The sequence below is a fragment of the Paroedura picta genome, chromosome 2 (assembly GCF_049243985.1).
Source record: "Paroedura picta isolate Pp20150507F chromosome 2, Ppicta_v3.0, whole genome shotgun sequence".
Classification (NCBI taxonomy): domain Eukaryota; kingdom Metazoa; phylum Chordata; class Lepidosauria; order Squamata; family Gekkonidae; genus Paroedura; species Paroedura picta.
In genome coordinates, this window is record NC_135370.1 from 75751790 (window position 1) to 75769537 (window position 17748).

General features: G+C 47.0%; 1 protein-coding gene across 2 annotated transcripts; it reads left to right on the forward strand.

The window, feature by feature from the left end:
• The first annotated feature begins 1797 nt into the window (after window positions 1-1797).
• CORO1B (coronin 1B) lies at window positions 1798-17544 on the forward strand. 2 transcript variants are annotated; one of them, XM_077320894.1, is made up of 11 exons: window positions 1798-2023; window positions 4437-4639; window positions 4964-5086; window positions 5578-5707; window positions 5845-6026; window positions 9535-9654; window positions 9950-10054; window positions 10704-10849; window positions 11325-11382; window positions 15457-15735; window positions 16637-17544. In XM_077320894.1, the coding sequence occupies exons 2-11, from the start codon at window positions 4439-4441 to the stop codon at window positions 16763-16765; spliced, it is 1473 nt and encodes a 490-aa protein (XP_077177009.1). In that variant the 5' UTR covers window positions 1798-2023; window positions 4437-4438; the 3' UTR covers window positions 16766-17544. The 2 variants fall into 2 exon arrangements, with proteins under 2 accessions (XP_077177009.1, XP_077177008.1); XM_077320893.1 differs by lacking the exon at window positions 1798-2023 and adding an exon at window positions 2101-2251.
• The last annotated feature ends 204 nt before the right edge of the window (window positions 17545-17748 follow it).

Below are 17748 nucleotides of genomic sequence, written 5' to 3' on the forward strand. Positions count from 1 at the left end.
CCTCTGTCTGCCACAAGGTGACTGAAATTTTACCCAGTTTGTTAGACAAGAGCGTATAGTAACATTCCCCATACCACTCAGTGGGAATACTACCAATATCTATCTTCCCCTGTAGTTACATACATACTTGCTGTTTCCATTCAGTGTGGTTAATGAGTGGAAAGAATGTCTTCCCTCAGCCTTTCACAGCATGCTTATAACAATGTGTGAAGCTAATCCTTGTTCGTTACTGTACTGAAACACAGTGGTAGTGATAGTGATAGTTATTTTGAATTAAATTATCATGGAGAAAGGTGAACTTGCCACAAAATACTACTGAGGTGACACACTCTCTTGGGGAGTGTGCCTCTAGACTCAGGGGTAGTCAAACTGCGGCCCTCCAGATGTCCATGGACATTTGCTGGAAGGGGTTCATGGAAATTGTAGTCCATGGACATCTGGAGGGCCACAGTTTGACCACCCCTGCTTGATGCAGACACTGTCAGAAACCCATCCCTTTGCAGCTGCTTTTCCCTTCACCCTGCAGACATTCACAGGACAATCGCTATGCAGTCACTCAAGTCCAAACTCCAGGAGGCGTCAACTGGGGTAACACTACATAATGTTGCACTATTGCAAGTATAAACTCCCTCAGTCAGAAACCATAGGTTCATGGGCTTAAAGGTAAAGATCCCCTGTGCAAGCACCAAGTCTGACTCTTGGGGTGACGCCCTCTAGCTTTTTCATGGCAGACTCAATACGGGGTGGTTTGCCAGTGCCTTCCCCAGTCATTACTGTTTACCCCCCAGCAAGCTGGGTACTCATTTTACCGACCTCGGAAGGATGGAAGGCTGAGTCAACCTTGAGCTGGCTGCTGGGATTGAACTCCCAGCCTCATGGCCAGAGCTTTCAGACTGCATGTCTGCTGCCTTACCACTCTGCGCCACAAGAGGCTCTAACACAGAGGTACTGGAATGAAATTTAGTAGGCACATACATTCAGAGCCACGAGAGGCTCCTTCATGGGCTTAAGAACACCATAAAGAACATGAAATTTCAACCAAGAGCATTTTGGCCGCAGCTGCAGAAAAGATGGTTCCAGTACAGTCTCTCCATCTGTCCACACCAATGCACTTAGGGAAAGCAGCCTTCCTGTCCCAACCAAAGGTGACTTCTGTCACAAAGGCAGGCATGCAAGTTAAGAATGAGCAGCAAAAGCAGGAGGTAAGGTGGTGGCAGACTGGGCAGTACCACAGTACTCATCTACAGGGAAACGATGACATTTCTCAAGGCTCCCCTTGATGATTCCGTCTAAGTGGCAAACTCACATTGACTGCAAAGAACTGCACGTTTCCCTGGGATACACTAAGGGCCATTCCGCACAACGACCAATGTTGCTAAATGTTTCCAGTATCTGCCACAAGGTGACTGAAATTTTTACTTGCAGGGAATGTTTACAGGGTTTTTTGTTTAATGTGAAATTTTAACTTGCAGAATGTTTACAGGGTTTTTTTAATGCGACTCTCCAGGCCAATGTACATAGCTACCACGTCATGATTCTACCAACGCATTTTGCCACATGTTTAGGCTGCCTTTCAGAAAGGCACGAGCGCCATTTCCCCCGCCCCCGCCCCCAAGTCCTCCTCTGTATCATTATAAGGGACAAGCATGCTTCCCACCCGCAGCTCCCGTTCTAAGAGCCCTGGTCGCAGTCGCAAAATCCACAGACGCCCTCTCGCCTCCGTTCCTTATGCTGCGGCGTGGGCTGACTATCACGCTGGGGAAGGAAACACACAAGGCGCATGCTCAGAGGCACTCTCTCCTTCCCATGGCCCAGGCGGAATCCTCCTCGGGGCCTCTTGCCCCGATGCCGCGCCTTTCGGCTCACAGGCCAGCACAAGCCGCTGACCCCTCCCCAGGCCGGCGGTAGGTGCAGCGCTCTCGTCCTTTCGCCTGGCCCTGCCCTCGCTGGCGTGCGCTCGCCCGGACAAGCAGCTCTCGCCGTGGCCGGCTCCTGACCCTAAGGGCGGTTCTTCGCACGGCAGGTAAGGGCGGCGCGGGAAAGGGAGGAAGAGCAGCCAGCCAGCCAGCCAGCCAGCCTCCCCAGTCGGCCTCGCTGCCTCTGTCACTTCCTGTAGCCGCCGGAGCCCAGCCCCGCTCGGGTCCTCCTACATCCTTCCCTCCCTCCCGCCCTCCCTCCAGCCGCTTGCGCCACCCTGGGCAGCGCGCAAGGGAGAGGCTGCTGCCGAATTGCCCTTCTTCCTCCCGAGCGGGTGAGTGGCGGGGAGAAGCGGAGCCCGAGGCGCGATGAGGATGGGAGAAGCCGAGGCCGGGGCAGCGCCGCGGGCGGGAGAAGTGGGAGAGGCTGGCGGCAGGAATTCTTTCCCAGGAGCCGGTTTCGGTCCCCCCGCGCTCCGAGTCCCGCCCTTCTGCCGCGCCTTTTCCTCCAGCGCTGGGAGAGTGGAGGAAATCGCAAGCTTGTTTTGCAGTCTTTGGGACTCTCCGAATTGAGACGTGCTGGGCTTCCGCCCTTATTCCTCGTGCCAGATGTTTAGGGCGGCTGGCTGAGGTGACTCGGAGGGTGGAGGGATGGGGCTCTGCACGTGCTCAGAGGCTCCCCTTTTGCTTTGACGGGGCTGAGCCCCGGGATCGGTTCTCCAAATCGTGATTGGGGAGGGGGTGAAATGAGCTCCTGCGTCTGTCTTCTGATTTGCTGAGATTGTTCCAGCGGATTATCAGCCAAACAGGAACTGCTGGACTTGAGTTGCAAAATTTTCCATTTACATCCTGCAACTTTAATGCCGTAATGAAATCGTTTGATTTCTTCCCCTTCCTGCAAAGATGTTCTTTGAAGGACCACTTCTAAGAATCAGTTTGTGGTTATTTTTAGATTTTTCCTGAGTATTATTTCAGCCTTCCCCATCACCCAAGAAAGAATATATAGCAGCCTCAAACCAGTTCTTCCATATGGCCTCTTCCTGTCATCCCACCCCCGTTTTTCCTGTGCATAGAACTAAATAGAACTAAAATATATGTTGTCTTCAGTAAGCAGCAGTTCTAATAAGAATCGGATAAAGAAAGGGTTTTTCTATGGCTCCATGTACACCTGGTGACAGTTGAAAGTCAGATGGAGCCCACCACTGAAACAGACCAAAAGAATGAAAAAGTTGAGCAGCAACAATAGCTCTTATCAGCTTCCCAAGAGCAGTTCAGTAGTATAGGGGGTCCAAATTTGTACCTTTTCTATGTTGCTTGTTACCAAAGCACTGTGGGAGAGGAATGGCATTCAGGTCCATGCCTGTAGCTGGACAGTTTCTAGCAGGAGGACCCTGATGCTGGGTGCTTTTCCCTTACTGAAGCAATTTTGGGTGGGTGCTTCCTTCCAAAAGCAAACAAGGAACTGGAGTAGTTCCTTGAGGCTGACCACTGAAGCCCTCTCCCGATCTGGTGAAGTGTGCATGCGTGTGGAGGCTTATGGACTTTTAATAAAACGGAGCTGGTCTTAAACTTGCCACTGGACTCAAACTTTCTTCTGCCGCTGCAGGCCCACACAGTGACCCACCTGAAGCCGTCTGCCAGTTGTCTTGATGAGCCCTGTGCCTTTGTGGTAGTTTCCCCATACTCTGCCATGACAGTTTTCAATTATGGCATTTTATTCACATTCATATTCCAGTAAATGAGATCACTGAGGCTAGAATGTTTTAGAACACACTTTTCACTTGGGAGTATATGTAGTTCTTGGCTCCAGGAATGGACTGGGCAAGGCTTGGGTTAAGGCTGAGTTGGTGGGATAAGCACTGCATGAGAGCAGCATACTAATTCCTTTTGAAAGTAGAGATCCCCAAGAAGGTTGTCAGACATCGATAAGATGAAAGCGGCTGAGTGTAAAGACAGGACAGCTCTTGAAGTCTCAAAGAATCCAACCACGTACAACTTCCAAATAGGAACACAATGGTGTTGCATGCATACAGAAGCAACTGCATGTGCAGACATGGGGGGAAATGCTACTGTTTTCAGTGAAATGGAGATGCAATCTGGAGGCATGCAGAACGAAGTATTGAGGCTGAAAAAAACTGCTTTTGTTGAGTTGTTTGGAATTACCTGTGCTACAGCAATGTGTTTAGTTTCATTAAGTGGAAACAGGCACAGTGAATAGTCCAAGTTTGATCAAGAGCTACTGGGAATTGAAGGCAAGATAATTTGGAAAGTGGGATTGGCATCATCTTTGGTCAGGGAAATAGCCATGGTAACAGTCCTGTGAATTTAGAAGCCTTTGATCTCCAGATTTCTGAATTATTTTATCCTATTAGAAATAACCAAATGCCAGAGAGTATAGTAGCCATGTTGGTCTGCTGCAGCCAAAGCAAGCAAATGCACCCCAGATCTGTGTGAGCAGAGTTCCGAACTGGCTTGCAAATTAAAGGTGTGTTGCTTTGGTTTTCATCTCTCTCTCTCTAGTCATGTCATTCCGGAAGGTTGTGCGCCAGAGCAAGTTCCGCCATGTCTTTGGGCAGCCTGTCAAGAACGACCAGTGCTACGATGACATCCGGGTATCACGGGTCACCTGGGATAGCACCTTCTGTGCTGTCAACCCCAAGTTTGTGGCTGTGATTGTGGAGGCCAGTGGGGGAGGCGCATTCATGGTGCTCCCCCTACACAAGGTGAGAAATGGGCTGGAATTGTAGTTTGTGATAATGGAATAGAAAAGATTTGTATGGAGTTGATAGATCACTTACCCCCTTTGCAGCCCCGAGAATTCCTGAACTCCCATTAAACTGTATTTTTTCCTTAACCTTCTCTGTTATGCATCCATCTGCTATGCCAGGTATAGGACAGGGGGGTTATATAAACTTGGAATGCTAACAAAGTTGCAATGGAGTGGGAAAGGCTGGGGCATAAGTGAAGGTAGGCAACAGAAGAGTGGCTTAGAAGACACTTCTATGGGCCTTAACTACCTGTAGATTAATGTCTCTTGTTTTTTCCAGACAGGACGCATTGATAAGTCTTACCCTACAGTGTGTGGCCACACAGGGCCTGTTTTGGACATTGATTGGTGCCCGCACAATGATCACATAATTGCCAGTGGTTCTGAGGATTGCACTATAATGGTGAGCAGGAATTGGGAGAAAGTGTATGTTAATATGTGTGTAAGTTGGGCTTGTTTGCAGTCCCATAGAAGAGTGCATGAGATTTGCAGTCTATGAATTTAATGATCCAGCAATATAAATTTGTATCATGTGTAGGATTCTGCATCCTGGGATTGTAATTGGTTTATTATTAAAGCAGGGTATTTAAGCACAAGCCTTAAAGAGCTGAAAGTATTGAATAGATAAAACAAATCTTTTAAAATACCCTTTGGATATGTGTGCAACTGAGCATGACTTTTAGGGGTGGAATTTCAGAGTTGTGAATACCTGGACAAATTCTTGGATGCACAGCAACCTAAAGCCAGGATTCATTCTTCCAGCTAAGAGTGAGCTGTCTGGGGCAGGATGATGAGAGAATGAAAGTTTAAGCAAAGGTGGCTAGAGGATGGAGTCGAGGAGACTCACAGATTGTTCTATCACATTTTATTCCATTTCCCACCCACTCCCCACAGGTATGGCAGATCCCAGAGAATGGGCTGGCAGTGCCTCTAACAGACCCCGTAGTGGTTCTAGAAGGACACTCAAAGCGTGTGGGCATCATCACTTGGCATCCAACAGCCCGCAATGTCCTTCTCAGTGCAGGTACCGTCTATGGTGGGGGAAGCAAGATTGAGAAGTTTCAGCCGTGTTTCTGTGTGTGGGAAGGGGGTTAGCTATGCAGAGGCTTTGAGAGCTGTGACAGACCAAGGACTGTGTTCTAATGAACACTTTTCCCCCAGGCTGTGATAATGTGGTTATCGTATGGAACGTGGGCACAACTGAAGAACTTTACCGCCTCGATGACCTGCATCCAGACCTCATCTATAATGTCAGCTGGAATCGCGACGGCAGCCTTTTCTGCTCAGCTTGCAAGGACAAGAGTGTGCGCATCATTGACCCACGGCGTGGGCAAGTTGTTGCGGTATGTTTAGCCTTCCTTGAGTCCCTCGGGGCATGTCTGCCCTCTTCCTAGCAAGTTGTCATTATTGACCTAGTAGCACTGGCAGGAGCTCATGGTAATGGTAGTCCATGGACATCTGGAGAACCACAGTTTGGCCACCCCCGATCTAGTATGTGTTCAAGTACCCTTTTTGGTCCCAGTTTCTCCTCTGTGCTTTGGATGTATATTTGAACTAAGTCTTCTCCGATGTGTGAGCCACTTCTTTCTGCATTTTTTCCTATCCTGTTCTCATCTCTACGTTGGTCATTGGGGCACTGGTCATGCCTGTTACCTGCATCACTTTCATGTTGCTTGGTGGTTATCTAGCTACTTCCTTGGCAATTGTTAGATAATTGGCCTGTAAAAATGTATACATATGATAGTGCCTACGTTTATTTAGTTTATTTATGCCTTGCCTTCTTCCATGATGGGGACCCAAGGTGTGACATAGCTGAGGTTGAGATTGTGTGGCTGGCCTAAGGTCACCCAGCTAGCTTCCATGACCCCAGTTTGACTCTCAAACCACTACATCACACTGGCTTTGTTGTTACAAGTTGTCTTGTAGGATTGGACTTTTATTTATTTTATTTATTTATTTGGATTTTTATACCGCCCATTCTTTACAGCTCTGGGCGGTTTACCCTACTCTAACTTTACTCTTGAAGGTTAGAGTAAATTAAGAGCATAAGAATTGCCTTGCTGGATTGGATCAGGGTTCTGTTATAAGCCAACAGTGATCAGCCAAATACCTCTGGAAGGCTTCAAGCAAGATCTGAAGGCAGTAGCCATTCCCTTGTTTTCCCCCTTGGTCCAGGTAACTGGGAGTGATTTTCATAAGGATGCTGAGCTCTAGATCTTCAAGTAAAATTTTAGACAGCTGTGTTGGAAATGCAGAGAGGATGCAAATTCCTTTTGGCCTTCCAGTCTTTCAAAAATACGTGTAGGCAATGGGTCTGTTTGTGGAGCCACTTTTTTCTGCAATTACAGTATTTGCTGGCGTATAAGACTACTTTCCCCCCCTGAAAAACATGCTTCCAAGTGGGGAGGTCGTCCTATACGCCAGGTGCACTTCAGTTGGGATAGACATAGCTGCCCATAGTGGCCCATAGTAATATAATGTAACAAACTCTATATTTTGTGTTGAAATGTTGGTGGTCGTCTTATACGCCGGCAAATACGGTAGTGCAGTAGCACTTGGAGCCAGTGTGAATGCTGTAGGTGCACCTTCTTGGCCTCATGAGAATGTTTTGCTGAGGAGGTTTGCAGGCTTTCTTCTAATCATACCCTGAGAAGTTGGAGAATGAATGTGGAATGTGCAATGTGGCAGCTCAAAACTTGTAACTAACAAGGTCAGATTTTTGTCATTTCATTATGTGGAGAAGAAATTACGCGACTGTTCAGTTACATTAAATTGCATAGCTATCAAATATAAACAGCAGTAATAACAGTTTGTGTTAGTAGCCCTTTTCATTCATTATTACTATTATTCATTTCACTTATTTATATGCAACCCTTCCCTTCGGCTCAAATAAATGGCGCACATTCCATCTGAAACATCTATTTTGAGGGGATTGGGAACAGCAATGTAAGTGTATATCTGTGGGTTCAGGCAGGGAGGCCAACGGATTACACTCCTGGAACTGTGACTGCACATCTGAGATGAATATTATTTATTTATTTATTTAGATTTCTATACTGCCCATTTCTTTGCAGCTCTCGGCGGTTTACACAGAACATTCTAACTTACATGAAACATTATGCAGACTAAAACATCAAAACAACTCACAATCCTCCCAATATGTGTAATCCCTGAAGCTGGAAAATCCATGTTGCCCCTTCTGGGGAGAAATGGCCATTATACGTACTGGGAAGATAGTATGTAGCACATTCATCCTGTATGCACAACCACAGAGAAGGAATATAACAACTGAAAAGGGCTGGGGTGATCTTTACTTTGTTGGGCACTTTGTACTAATGGCAAAATACGTGGGAATGAAGGAAGTGTGAGATAACTGTGTTTGCTAATGGTGGGTAAGGGAATAGAAATAGGAGCAGTTGCTAGTGTTTGATCTGTGCCAGGGTAGTTGTCTGGCCACCAGAATTCACAAATCTGGCCAGCCACGCATAGCATATGATGCAAGCCAATATAACTCAAGCTGTCTCAGTCTCTTGGCTCTTTCCTTCCCCCTCCACACTGTCAAACTAGTAGGTAGAGAATTTAATGTAAGACAGAAAAGGCTGACGTTTGTCAACTTGAATTTGGGGTGACTAAGAAGGTTACAGTAATGATGGGACAAGCACTGGCTTGCAATTTATGACACCTCTGAAAGACTCATGGTCTTTCATAATCTCATGTGTCAGAAGGCAGTTTAGTAGACATAAGATCAGGCTTTCTCAACCAGGGTTTTGTGAATGGATGGGAGTGAATTAATTCTTACGTATTTTTAATGTTAAACATACACTGGGTGATATGACCATATATGTCATGTCAACCCACCCTCCACCCTCCCAAAATGGCTGACAATGGGCCTGGAGGGGATGGGAAGGAGAGGGCTCCAGGTGGGCATGTACTCAGCTATGCTTCCCAACCTTATTCTGCATGATCGTGCCACTTCTGGAGTTTCTTGAAGACTAAGGAATGTTTCAGGGGTTTCTCAATGGTAAAAAAGTTGAGAAAGGCTGCATAAGATTCTTTGGAAGCAGAGGCACTATAGCGTGATACTTGACAGACTTCTCACTGGGGATTTATTAGTTACTAAGATAAGATGCCTTTAGAGGTGGAAGCCTAGCTCTAGGTGTAGTTATGGTCGTAGTCTCAAAACTAGAACTTGCCTGTTTTTCTTTCCTGCTTACTGGTGATCATCATGGCTCAGCTGCAACTTCTGTATTCTTTGCAGTATTGGAAACACAGTGATCTTAAGTGGGACACCAGGAGCAACAAAGAAACTGTAGATCCCAATGGGAAACAGCTTAATAGGTCTACGTGTTGACTATTGTGGACCATCTGATACTGTTGATTTAAATATTGTCCAGTTTCCTCTTTCTTCTCCAGCTAGTTGTTGTTCAGGGGTGGGAAGATTTATTGTAAGGCCTGTCTAACACTATAATGTCTACTGTGACTGGTGGCAACTAAACAATGAGTCTTGTTTGGGAGTGAAATGAAGCACTGAGAGCCAGAGAGTGTGACATATGTCTCAGTCTGGTTACACCATGGATATGAAAATTAGGTAGTGACTTTCCTGCTCAGAGGAATGGGAAAGTGACTATAAGCCGCTTTGAGCCTCCTTCGGGTAGGGAAAAGCGGCATATAAGAACCAACTCTTGTTCTTTTTCTTCTTCTTCTTAAGTAATATAAGCTGTTTTGGATCCAGCATAACAGATATCAAACTTGTTCTAATTAAATAGCATCATGAAGCCTCTGTTCTGTAATCTGCTCTCTCTCTCTCTCTCTCTCTCTCTCTCTCTCTGTCTCCTTTTCTTCACTTAATAGGAGAAGGAGAAGGCCCATGAGGGAGCACGTCCTATGCGGGCCATCTTCTTGGCTGATGGGAAGATCTTCACAACTGGCTTCAGCCGTATGAGTGAACGGCAGCTGGCGCTCTGGGACCCCGTGAGTAGGAAGAGGGATGTGTGGGAAAAATGAGTTTAATTCAAGGATTTGTGTTATTCTGCTGGGGGCAAACAAAGGAAGGTAGAGCTCTGTGTAGGAAAGGAGCCCTCTCTGCATCTGGCATCTTTTGTGCTGAGCAGAGAAGTCCTCCTTCTGTCTTGCCTTGAAAAAGAGGTGTCATTTTTAAAAATCTGAACGCAAGTTCTTTTCATTTTCATAGATGTACAAAGTGGGTGTGTTTAAAGATTAGCTAATCATTCGGTGATATATATGCTGTATTGTTTATGTGTTCCAGGAGAATCTGGAGGAGCCCATGGCATTGCAAGAGCTGGACTCAAGCAATGGGGCCCTTCTTCCCTTCTATGATGCTGATACCAATGTGGTCTATGTTTGTGGCAAGGTATGCTACTGAAAAGTTGGGAGGGGGGTGAAGTAGTAGTCCCAGCATCTTTCTTAGCTTGGGAAGATTCAGGTTCAAATCCCTGCTCTGCCTTAAAACTTACTGTTTCTCAACCTAACCTACTTCTTGGGGTTGTTCTAAGGATAATAGGGGGCAAGAAATTGATTTTCTTTGAAGAAACACCACAAACAGAACTGTCATATTACCTTTAACAACTGTGTTTCATGATGTCTCATTCAGCTCTTAAATCGAGAAATCAAATGATACATGTGTCTGAAAATCAGCCCTATGACAGTCCATGGGCAAGATTTCGTGCCAGATCTCTTCTTTGTGCTTTTGCTTCTTCCATTTCCACCCTCTGAACTTAGAACTAATACTATACAATGCAGGTATTCGCTTAGTGGCTCCTTCTGTTTCCTAATTAGTCAGCTCTGTTTCTTGAGAAGGAAGTGCAGAGTCCTAAGGGATTTGTGGAGATGGTGCAGTCACAATGGGTTGGAGCCTGCCTCGGCATTCAGCTGATTGCAGAGGGCAGAGAGATTCCCTGCACTGAAGGAAGGTTTCACTCTTAGGACAGAATGAATGGATCTGACGCTGTGCCTCTGATCAGGAGTGTGCACTCTGTGTCCTTTGTCCTATTCACTTCCAGGGCGACTCAAGCATCCGGTATTTTGAGATCACAGCAGAAGCACCCTACATCCACTTCCTGAATATGTTCACGAGTAAAGAACCACAGCGTGGCATGGGCTGGATGCCCAAGCGAGGTCTGGACGTCAACAAGTGTGAGATAGCCAGGTACTCAGAATAACCTTTGGGGAGGAGGTTGAGCAGGCATTCTCATGAATACAGGAGCCAAGAAACTTTAAAAAGCATTTATTGATAATATATATGCTTTTTATGTAGAACACCTCTATTGCTGTGCTCTCAGTAATGGAAATGATAACAGACATCAGTTGTCCCCCCTTAGGAAACACACAAGTAGATGGCGGCAGCAGTGCCAGAGCAGCGAGGTCCTGCACTTTGCCCTGCTTGGGCTCTGGTGCTGTTGCCTTTGTCGCTCATCTTCCAAGGCCGGTCCTGCCCTCTGCTCAGCAGGACCTGCCTTGGAAGGTGAGCAGTGACGGTGGTGGTGCCAGACCAGTGAGCAGGGTTCAGTGCTGGGCCCTGTTTGGTGCTCTGCCACGGGGCCACCGGAGCCTCAGAGCAGGTGTGTGTTCATCATACCCTGTCATAGTCATACACTTGCTAGAATTTATTATTGCTTTTGCAGGTTTTACAAACTCCATGAGCGTAAATGTGAACCTATTATCATGACAGTGCCAAGGAAGGTGAGTACTCGATCTGAAAAGAGCATAGCCTAATCTCGATTTCAAAGAATTCCTGTTTAGCTCTATTTTTTTCACCTTGCTATTGTTTGAAGACCTGGAGAGAGTCATGCATGGAGGTGTGGCTGCAGCGATACTCAAGAGGCATAGTTGTGTATATGCTTTTGTCTGTCAGGAGTTGAGCCACTTCCAAGATGCAAGACTTCCCCCATTAAGTATTGTCCTTCCTTAAAGCAGTGGTCCCCAACCTGCGGGCCGTGGCGCCGGGCCGCGGCTCCCTCTCCCCGCCCGCCCCCCCCCCCGCAGTAAAAAACTTCCCAGGCCGCAAGCTTGCGGCCCGGGAAGCTTCTTACTGCAGCAGGGAGGGGAGAGGGAATCAGGGCCGTGCCGCGCCCATGTGGGCATGGCCCGATGTGTGGGCGTGGCCCGCGGGCATGGCCGATGTGTGGGCGTGGCCCGCGTGGGCGCGGGCCGCGGGCCATGGCCCGATGCCCTGCCGGTCCCCAACCTCAGAAAGGTTGGGGACCACTGCCTTAAAGGACAGCAGGATCTTTTCAAAAGATCTCAAACATGTGTTTTGTCTTAAGACAAATCAAGACTTGGATGCTTCAAAGGTCATATGTGGATTTTAATAACAACAACATGTATATAATGCTGTTAAGTGCTTCACCCTCAGACATCATATCTGTAAGAGAGGCTAGTATCACTGCATCTGAGAAAATTCTTGAATTCATTGTGGTGGTAAACTTTGAGTTGGAGGTCATAGCCCATGTTTTCTGTCATTACTACATACAAGTCATGTACAATTATTGTGAGAGGCTGGATATCTAATTTTGCTGTTTTTCCTGTTCCCTTTTGAGGACAGAAAGTTCGGTTAGATTTGAACTTGATACATTGAGTCATTGGTATTTGCAGTCAGATTTTCTCACTTGGACATTTTGTTCTTCAAAGGAGATAACTGATATTCATTGTGTTTTATTTATCTAATTTATTTTGCTGGCCTCTTTGGAAATGGTTCTCTTGCCCCTTTCACCCGCCTCCCTTTTGAAAAATGGGTAGTGGGGTCAGTGATATGCAGACTTGAAGCAGCATTATGCCCTGAATGTATGTGCCTATTAAATTTCATTCCAGTATCCCTGTGTTAGAGCCTCTTGTGGCACAGAGTGGTAAGGCAGCAGACATGCAGTCTGAAAGCTCTGCCCATGAGGCTGGGAGTTCAATCCCAGCAGCCGGCTCAAGGTTGACTCAGCCTTCCATCCTTCCGAGGTCGGTAAAATGAGTACCTAGCTTTCTGGGGGGTAAACGGTAATGACTGGGGAAGGCACTGGCAAGCCACCCTGTATTGAGTTTGTCATGAAAATGCTAGAGGGCATCACCCCAAGGGTCAGACATAACCTGGTGCTTGCACAGGGGATACCTTTACCTTTACCTCAGTGTTTGGTGGTGTTCTAAACATGCTTAACAATTGAACAGTGCATGGACAAGCTAAAGGTGCAGGCCTTGCCTGGCTGGGCACACCAGTATGTCTTCAGAGTGAAGACTTCCCTGGCTAGCCCTTTGCAACTTCCTACAAGCAACTTTATACTGCTTTGTAACTTAAAGCTTTCAAAGCAGTTCACAGTATAAGATAAAGTTACAGGCCAGATAAAATAGTGTAGTCACAGAAATCAATTGACAGGAGGAAAAATCTTTCAGCCCCCAAAATACTCTGAACTTCATCCTCAAACATCCAGAGGGGGACAGTCTTCGTCTACAACTGAACCTTCCAAGGAGCTAGAGTAACATAATGGTGGAGCAGCCTGGGAAAAGGCCCAGCTGTTGCTGGCTGCCAATCTTGCATTGGGCGGAGGTGGTGTTCTGAATGAGGTCTTGTTTGCAGATTTCCAGGAAAGAGTCATATGGGAACAGATATTCACACAGATATTTTGTTCTAGAGCTGTTAAGGAGCAGTTGAATTGTGCTCAGAAACAGATAATCCACCTGTAGGACTGGTGGCCTCCTCAAACCCAATGAGAAGTTTGGGGCCATTTGTAGTTTTCTCATAGCCCATGTAGGGCAACCTCACAGTAATGTCACCTTGAAATGTCTAAGGCATGAGTGGTATTGGCAGGGCCTTTCTTTTCCAATAGTAGGCACAATTGTCAAATCAGTGATCTCTGACGCTCTGGAAGCAAAGCTGAGTTTAGAAGGATCTCTAGGTTGGAAAAACATGTCGGAGAACACAGTTCCGTGTGTTACAGGCACTTCCTGTGCCAGTTGGACCGTTACATCTTTTACAGACATCACATCTGTCTTGCCTGGATTGATCTTGGGTTTATTCATCCTCATACATTTCATGACCACTCCAGGCAACTATTCAGAATGGCAGTGGTCTTGTCCAGATCAAATGGATTGTAGAAATACAACAGGATGTTTCTCAGTAGTACTGATAGCACCACACTGCCATATCTCCAGATATTTCCAGCCATTTCATGTTCATGTTACAAACCACAAGAAACAGAATGTAATCCTGAGGAAATTCATAGAAGAACAAGAGTCGGTTCTTATATGCCACTTTTCTCTACAGGAAAGAGTCTCAAAGTGGCTTACAATCACCTTCCCTTTCCTCTCCCCACAACAGATACCCTGTGAGGTGGGTGAGGCTGAGAGAGCCCTGATATCACTGCTCCACCAGAACAGCTTTATCAGTGCTGTGGAGAGCCCAAGGTCACCCAGCTGGCTGCATGTGGGGGAGAAGCGGGGAATCAAACCCAGCTCACCAGATTAGAAGTCCGCACTCCTAACCACTACATCAAGCTGGCTCTCCTCATGAAGCTGGCTGTCTCCATGGGATAGGCAAAAGTCTCCTAGCACCACCTGTTTGGAACTTAGAGCTTGGTCCACTGCAAATCAGCACCTGCCAGTCCCATTAATGTTCTGTGGTATTCAAAACATCTGAAAGATCTAGGAAAATTAACAGGGTCCCTTGCTGAAGGCCATCCAACACTGCAATCCAAAGCTATCTCTGTTCCAGACCTGTAACCTAACTGAAATGAGCCAGGATACTGAGTATCTTACTCCATATTTGTCTGAAAATTATTCCTTGACTTGTCCCTGTTCTATTAACCTTGGGCGGAGGGGGAGGAGCAGGGGGGAAACAACACTTCCTAGCGTTGTTGCTCAAAATATTGGAGCTGACTTAAGTCACCAGGTTTGCAACTGGCAGGTGTCCTTTTCTATTTAGCAACAGCCTGCCTCTCATTTCAGCCCTGAAGAAAGATTTGTTCTGTTAAGCAGAACTAAATGTTCTAGACAAAAGAACAAGTGATCACTTGTAAGCATGTAGATAGTTTTCTTGCATCTTACCTTATTTATTTTTATTTATTTATTATTGAATTTACACCTCACCCCTCCCAACGTGTCAGCTCAGGACGGATTACAGAAATAAAAAGGCAAAGGACCAAATTAAAACAGTAAAACCAACAACTCCCCCCAATTAAACCAAAACTGCATACAAACCAAAGACAACAAAATGGTGGATACAAATCAGAAAATACCTCCCCAACTCCCTCTCCTGTCGCCCATATCCTGCCAATAATGGCGTATGATGTAACTGCCCAGCCGTCAGATGTACTAACCATCATCTTAGCTTGGCAAATGGATGTAGGGTGGGACCCATAGATCAATCAACCCTGGCATCTCCCCACAGGCTCAACCAAAAGCCTGGCAGAAGAGCTCCATCTTGCAGGCCCTGTGGAACGTTGATAGCTCTATCAGGCCCTCAGCTTGAGGCCAAGCAGACAGCCCAGGGGCCCGGGACAACCAACAGATTCGTACCTGCAGAGCGGAGAGCCCTGTGGGGGGCATAAGCAGACAAGTAGTCCTTCAGATAGGTAGGACCCACGCCGCATGTAGCCTTGAAGGTTAAAACCAAAACCTTGAACTTGATCTGGAAACACTGGAAACTAACCAGTGCTGTTGACGTAGCACAGGCTGGAAAAGTTCTAGTGAGGACTTGAATTGTGCTGCCGATGGGAAGAGCAGATCCTGGCAGGAGGGGTGACATGGGCCAGTCTTAACACTCCCATCTCTTTGCAGTCAGATCTGTTCCAAGATGACTTGTACCCAGACACAGCTGGGCCAGAAGCTGCCATGGAAGCAGAAGAATGGGTGGCGGGGAAGACAGCAGCACCTATCCTGATCTCGCTGCGTGAAGCCTACGTGCCCACCAAGCAGCGGGACTTCAAAGTCAACCGAAGGAGCTTGTTGCACGAGAGCCGTCCTGTCTCTGCCAGCACCGGGCCGAGTGCCACACACCCCAGTGCCACGTCCCAGTCTGCTGCCACACCTGCTGTTAGCATCGGCATTGCCAGTGGGGTATGTTCCGTTTTACTGCCTGCAGTAGAATGAGGGAGTGTGGGCCGAGTGGGGTGGTGAGTGCTTCTCTGTGTGCCTTAATATGGTTGCAGAGAAGCTGAGCTGAAAGAAAAGGGTGGAAGTGGGTTAGAATCAGTGTTCCCTCTGCTGAGCAGAGCAGTTCACATCCTGAACCGAATATAATTGCTGTAATCTTAAAATGGGCAGTGGGCAGGGCAACGTATTGTGCGGCTCCGGATTGCTACTAAGCGGGGGGTTTCCTGTGTTAATGAGTTGTCCGTCACTCACGTGCACAGTGTCAAGGGAACACAGCTTGCAAGATGCGGATGTAGGATGGGATTCTGACACTTTCAAGTGGGGCTTGGAGGAGGCAGTGGACTCAGGGTGGTGCACATTCAGCATCTTTTTTGCTGCCTGTTGAGACTCTCCAGCCCTCGCTACTTTGAGAAAGGGAAGTTTCTATCCCTTCATGAATCTTGAAAAAAAAACGTGCAATATCTGATGAATTTCAGGTGTCTGAGAAGAACTTAGTAGGACCTGGTGTGGATTTTAGGGTCTTATACAGTTAACCTTGCTACATAAAATCAAGCAGTGCTGAGTGTCTTACTCTCTTAATTTTGGGTACACATTCCTAAATGTCTGGTAAACTAGGCTGCAAAATAGATCATGTAAAGTATGCTAGGAATTTTTCCCTTCCTTCCTCTGGGTTCTGTAAGGTTGTGATTGGATACAACACGCAAGGCTAGGTTGCATCGGTCATGATTGGAAGCATTTGCCCATGCTGCTCTTTCTTCCTCCTACCTGCATGTCTGATAGGAGCCTGTCATTGGATGGAATTGACTGGAGCAGCTGGGATTATGGGGATGTGATAGAAAGCACTGAGCCTCTTTTCCCGTTGCAGGAAGGTGGGCAGATAGCTGAGGAGGTGCTGCGTGAGGTAGCATCGCTGCGAGCACTTGTGGCTGCTCAGGGAGAGCGCATCACACGGTTGGAGGAGCAGCTGAGTCGCATTGAGAACGGCGACATCTAGGGGTCTTGGCCCACTGAAGAGACCTCACCAACATGGATCTTTTTCACTGCTTCATCCTTCTTGAGCTGCCAGGAATCCCTCACACTGCCTCATCCTGCCCTGTGGTGCGAGAAAGGAACCTGCCCTCTCTTGCTGCTATTGGAAAAATGTATTGGGTTTTGTTTCTGAACAAGCCTCCTTTTCTTGTTGCTCTCCCATTCCATTTTTTTTAACCAAGGGGCAGTTGCTGGGCTCTCCACGTCTGTCCCTTTGCCTTATTTTGTTCAGGTTCCTTCTGTTCTGTCCCATCCCTGTGGCTGGGGTTAGCCTTCCCTTCCCTGTAGGGACCAGAACTAGCTAAGCGCTCTGCCTGATACATTCCTGCCCCCCACTATTTCTACTGAAGTCCTCCTGGGACTTCCTGAAATTTTACGGCATACAGGCTTGGTTAAAAGCTTGGGCCTCGTGTTATTGCATGGGGTACGATATACTGTTGAAGTGGCCATGCCCCTTTCCCCCATTTTCCCATTAAGACCACTGAGATCCTGTTGAGGAGGATTCTTCTGTTTTCCTGAATTTATATTTGCAAAGACACCATGGAGGTGACCAGTGAGTGTGACTGAAAGAAACCAGCCATCCAGTCACTGTCCTGAGAGCACCGTGTCTGGGACCACACCCCTCCCCTGCCCTCAGAGAAGCAGGTTCTGACTAAATACAAACAGAAGGTTGGGTGAGGGGGGAAACTATTCAGGGTCAAGATCTATATTTTCATTCCAAATAAAAGTCTTTATAAAGCCACAGCTCTCTGTAAATGTCTGTTGTTGTCCCCTCCACAGCTGTAGTTCTAGAGATGAGTTGGGGTGACGCGTCCTCAGCTGCATTAGCTTCCAATAAGCTGTTTTAGGGTGGTTCTGGTTATATCAATGATAGGGCAAACACAGAGCCCTGTACTGGAACACAGGAGTCATAAAACATGAGAATCCCATTGGATCAGATCACCTAGT

Excerpts from the sequence above, each read along its gene's own strand:
- CORO1B (XM_077320894.1), top strand. The coding sequence starts at position 4,439 with ATGTCATTCCGGAAGGTTGTGCGCCAGAGCAAGTTCCGCCATGTCTTT. Across the intron at positions 4,640-4,963 it reads TGGTGCTCCCCCTACACAAG|ACAGGACGCATTGATAAGTC; the intron begins GTGAGAAATGGG and ends TGTTTTTTCCAG. Across the intron at positions 6,027-9,534 it reads GGCGTGGGCAAGTTGTTGCG|GAGAAGGAGAAGGCCCATGA; the intron begins GTATGTTTAGCC and ends TTCACTTAATAG.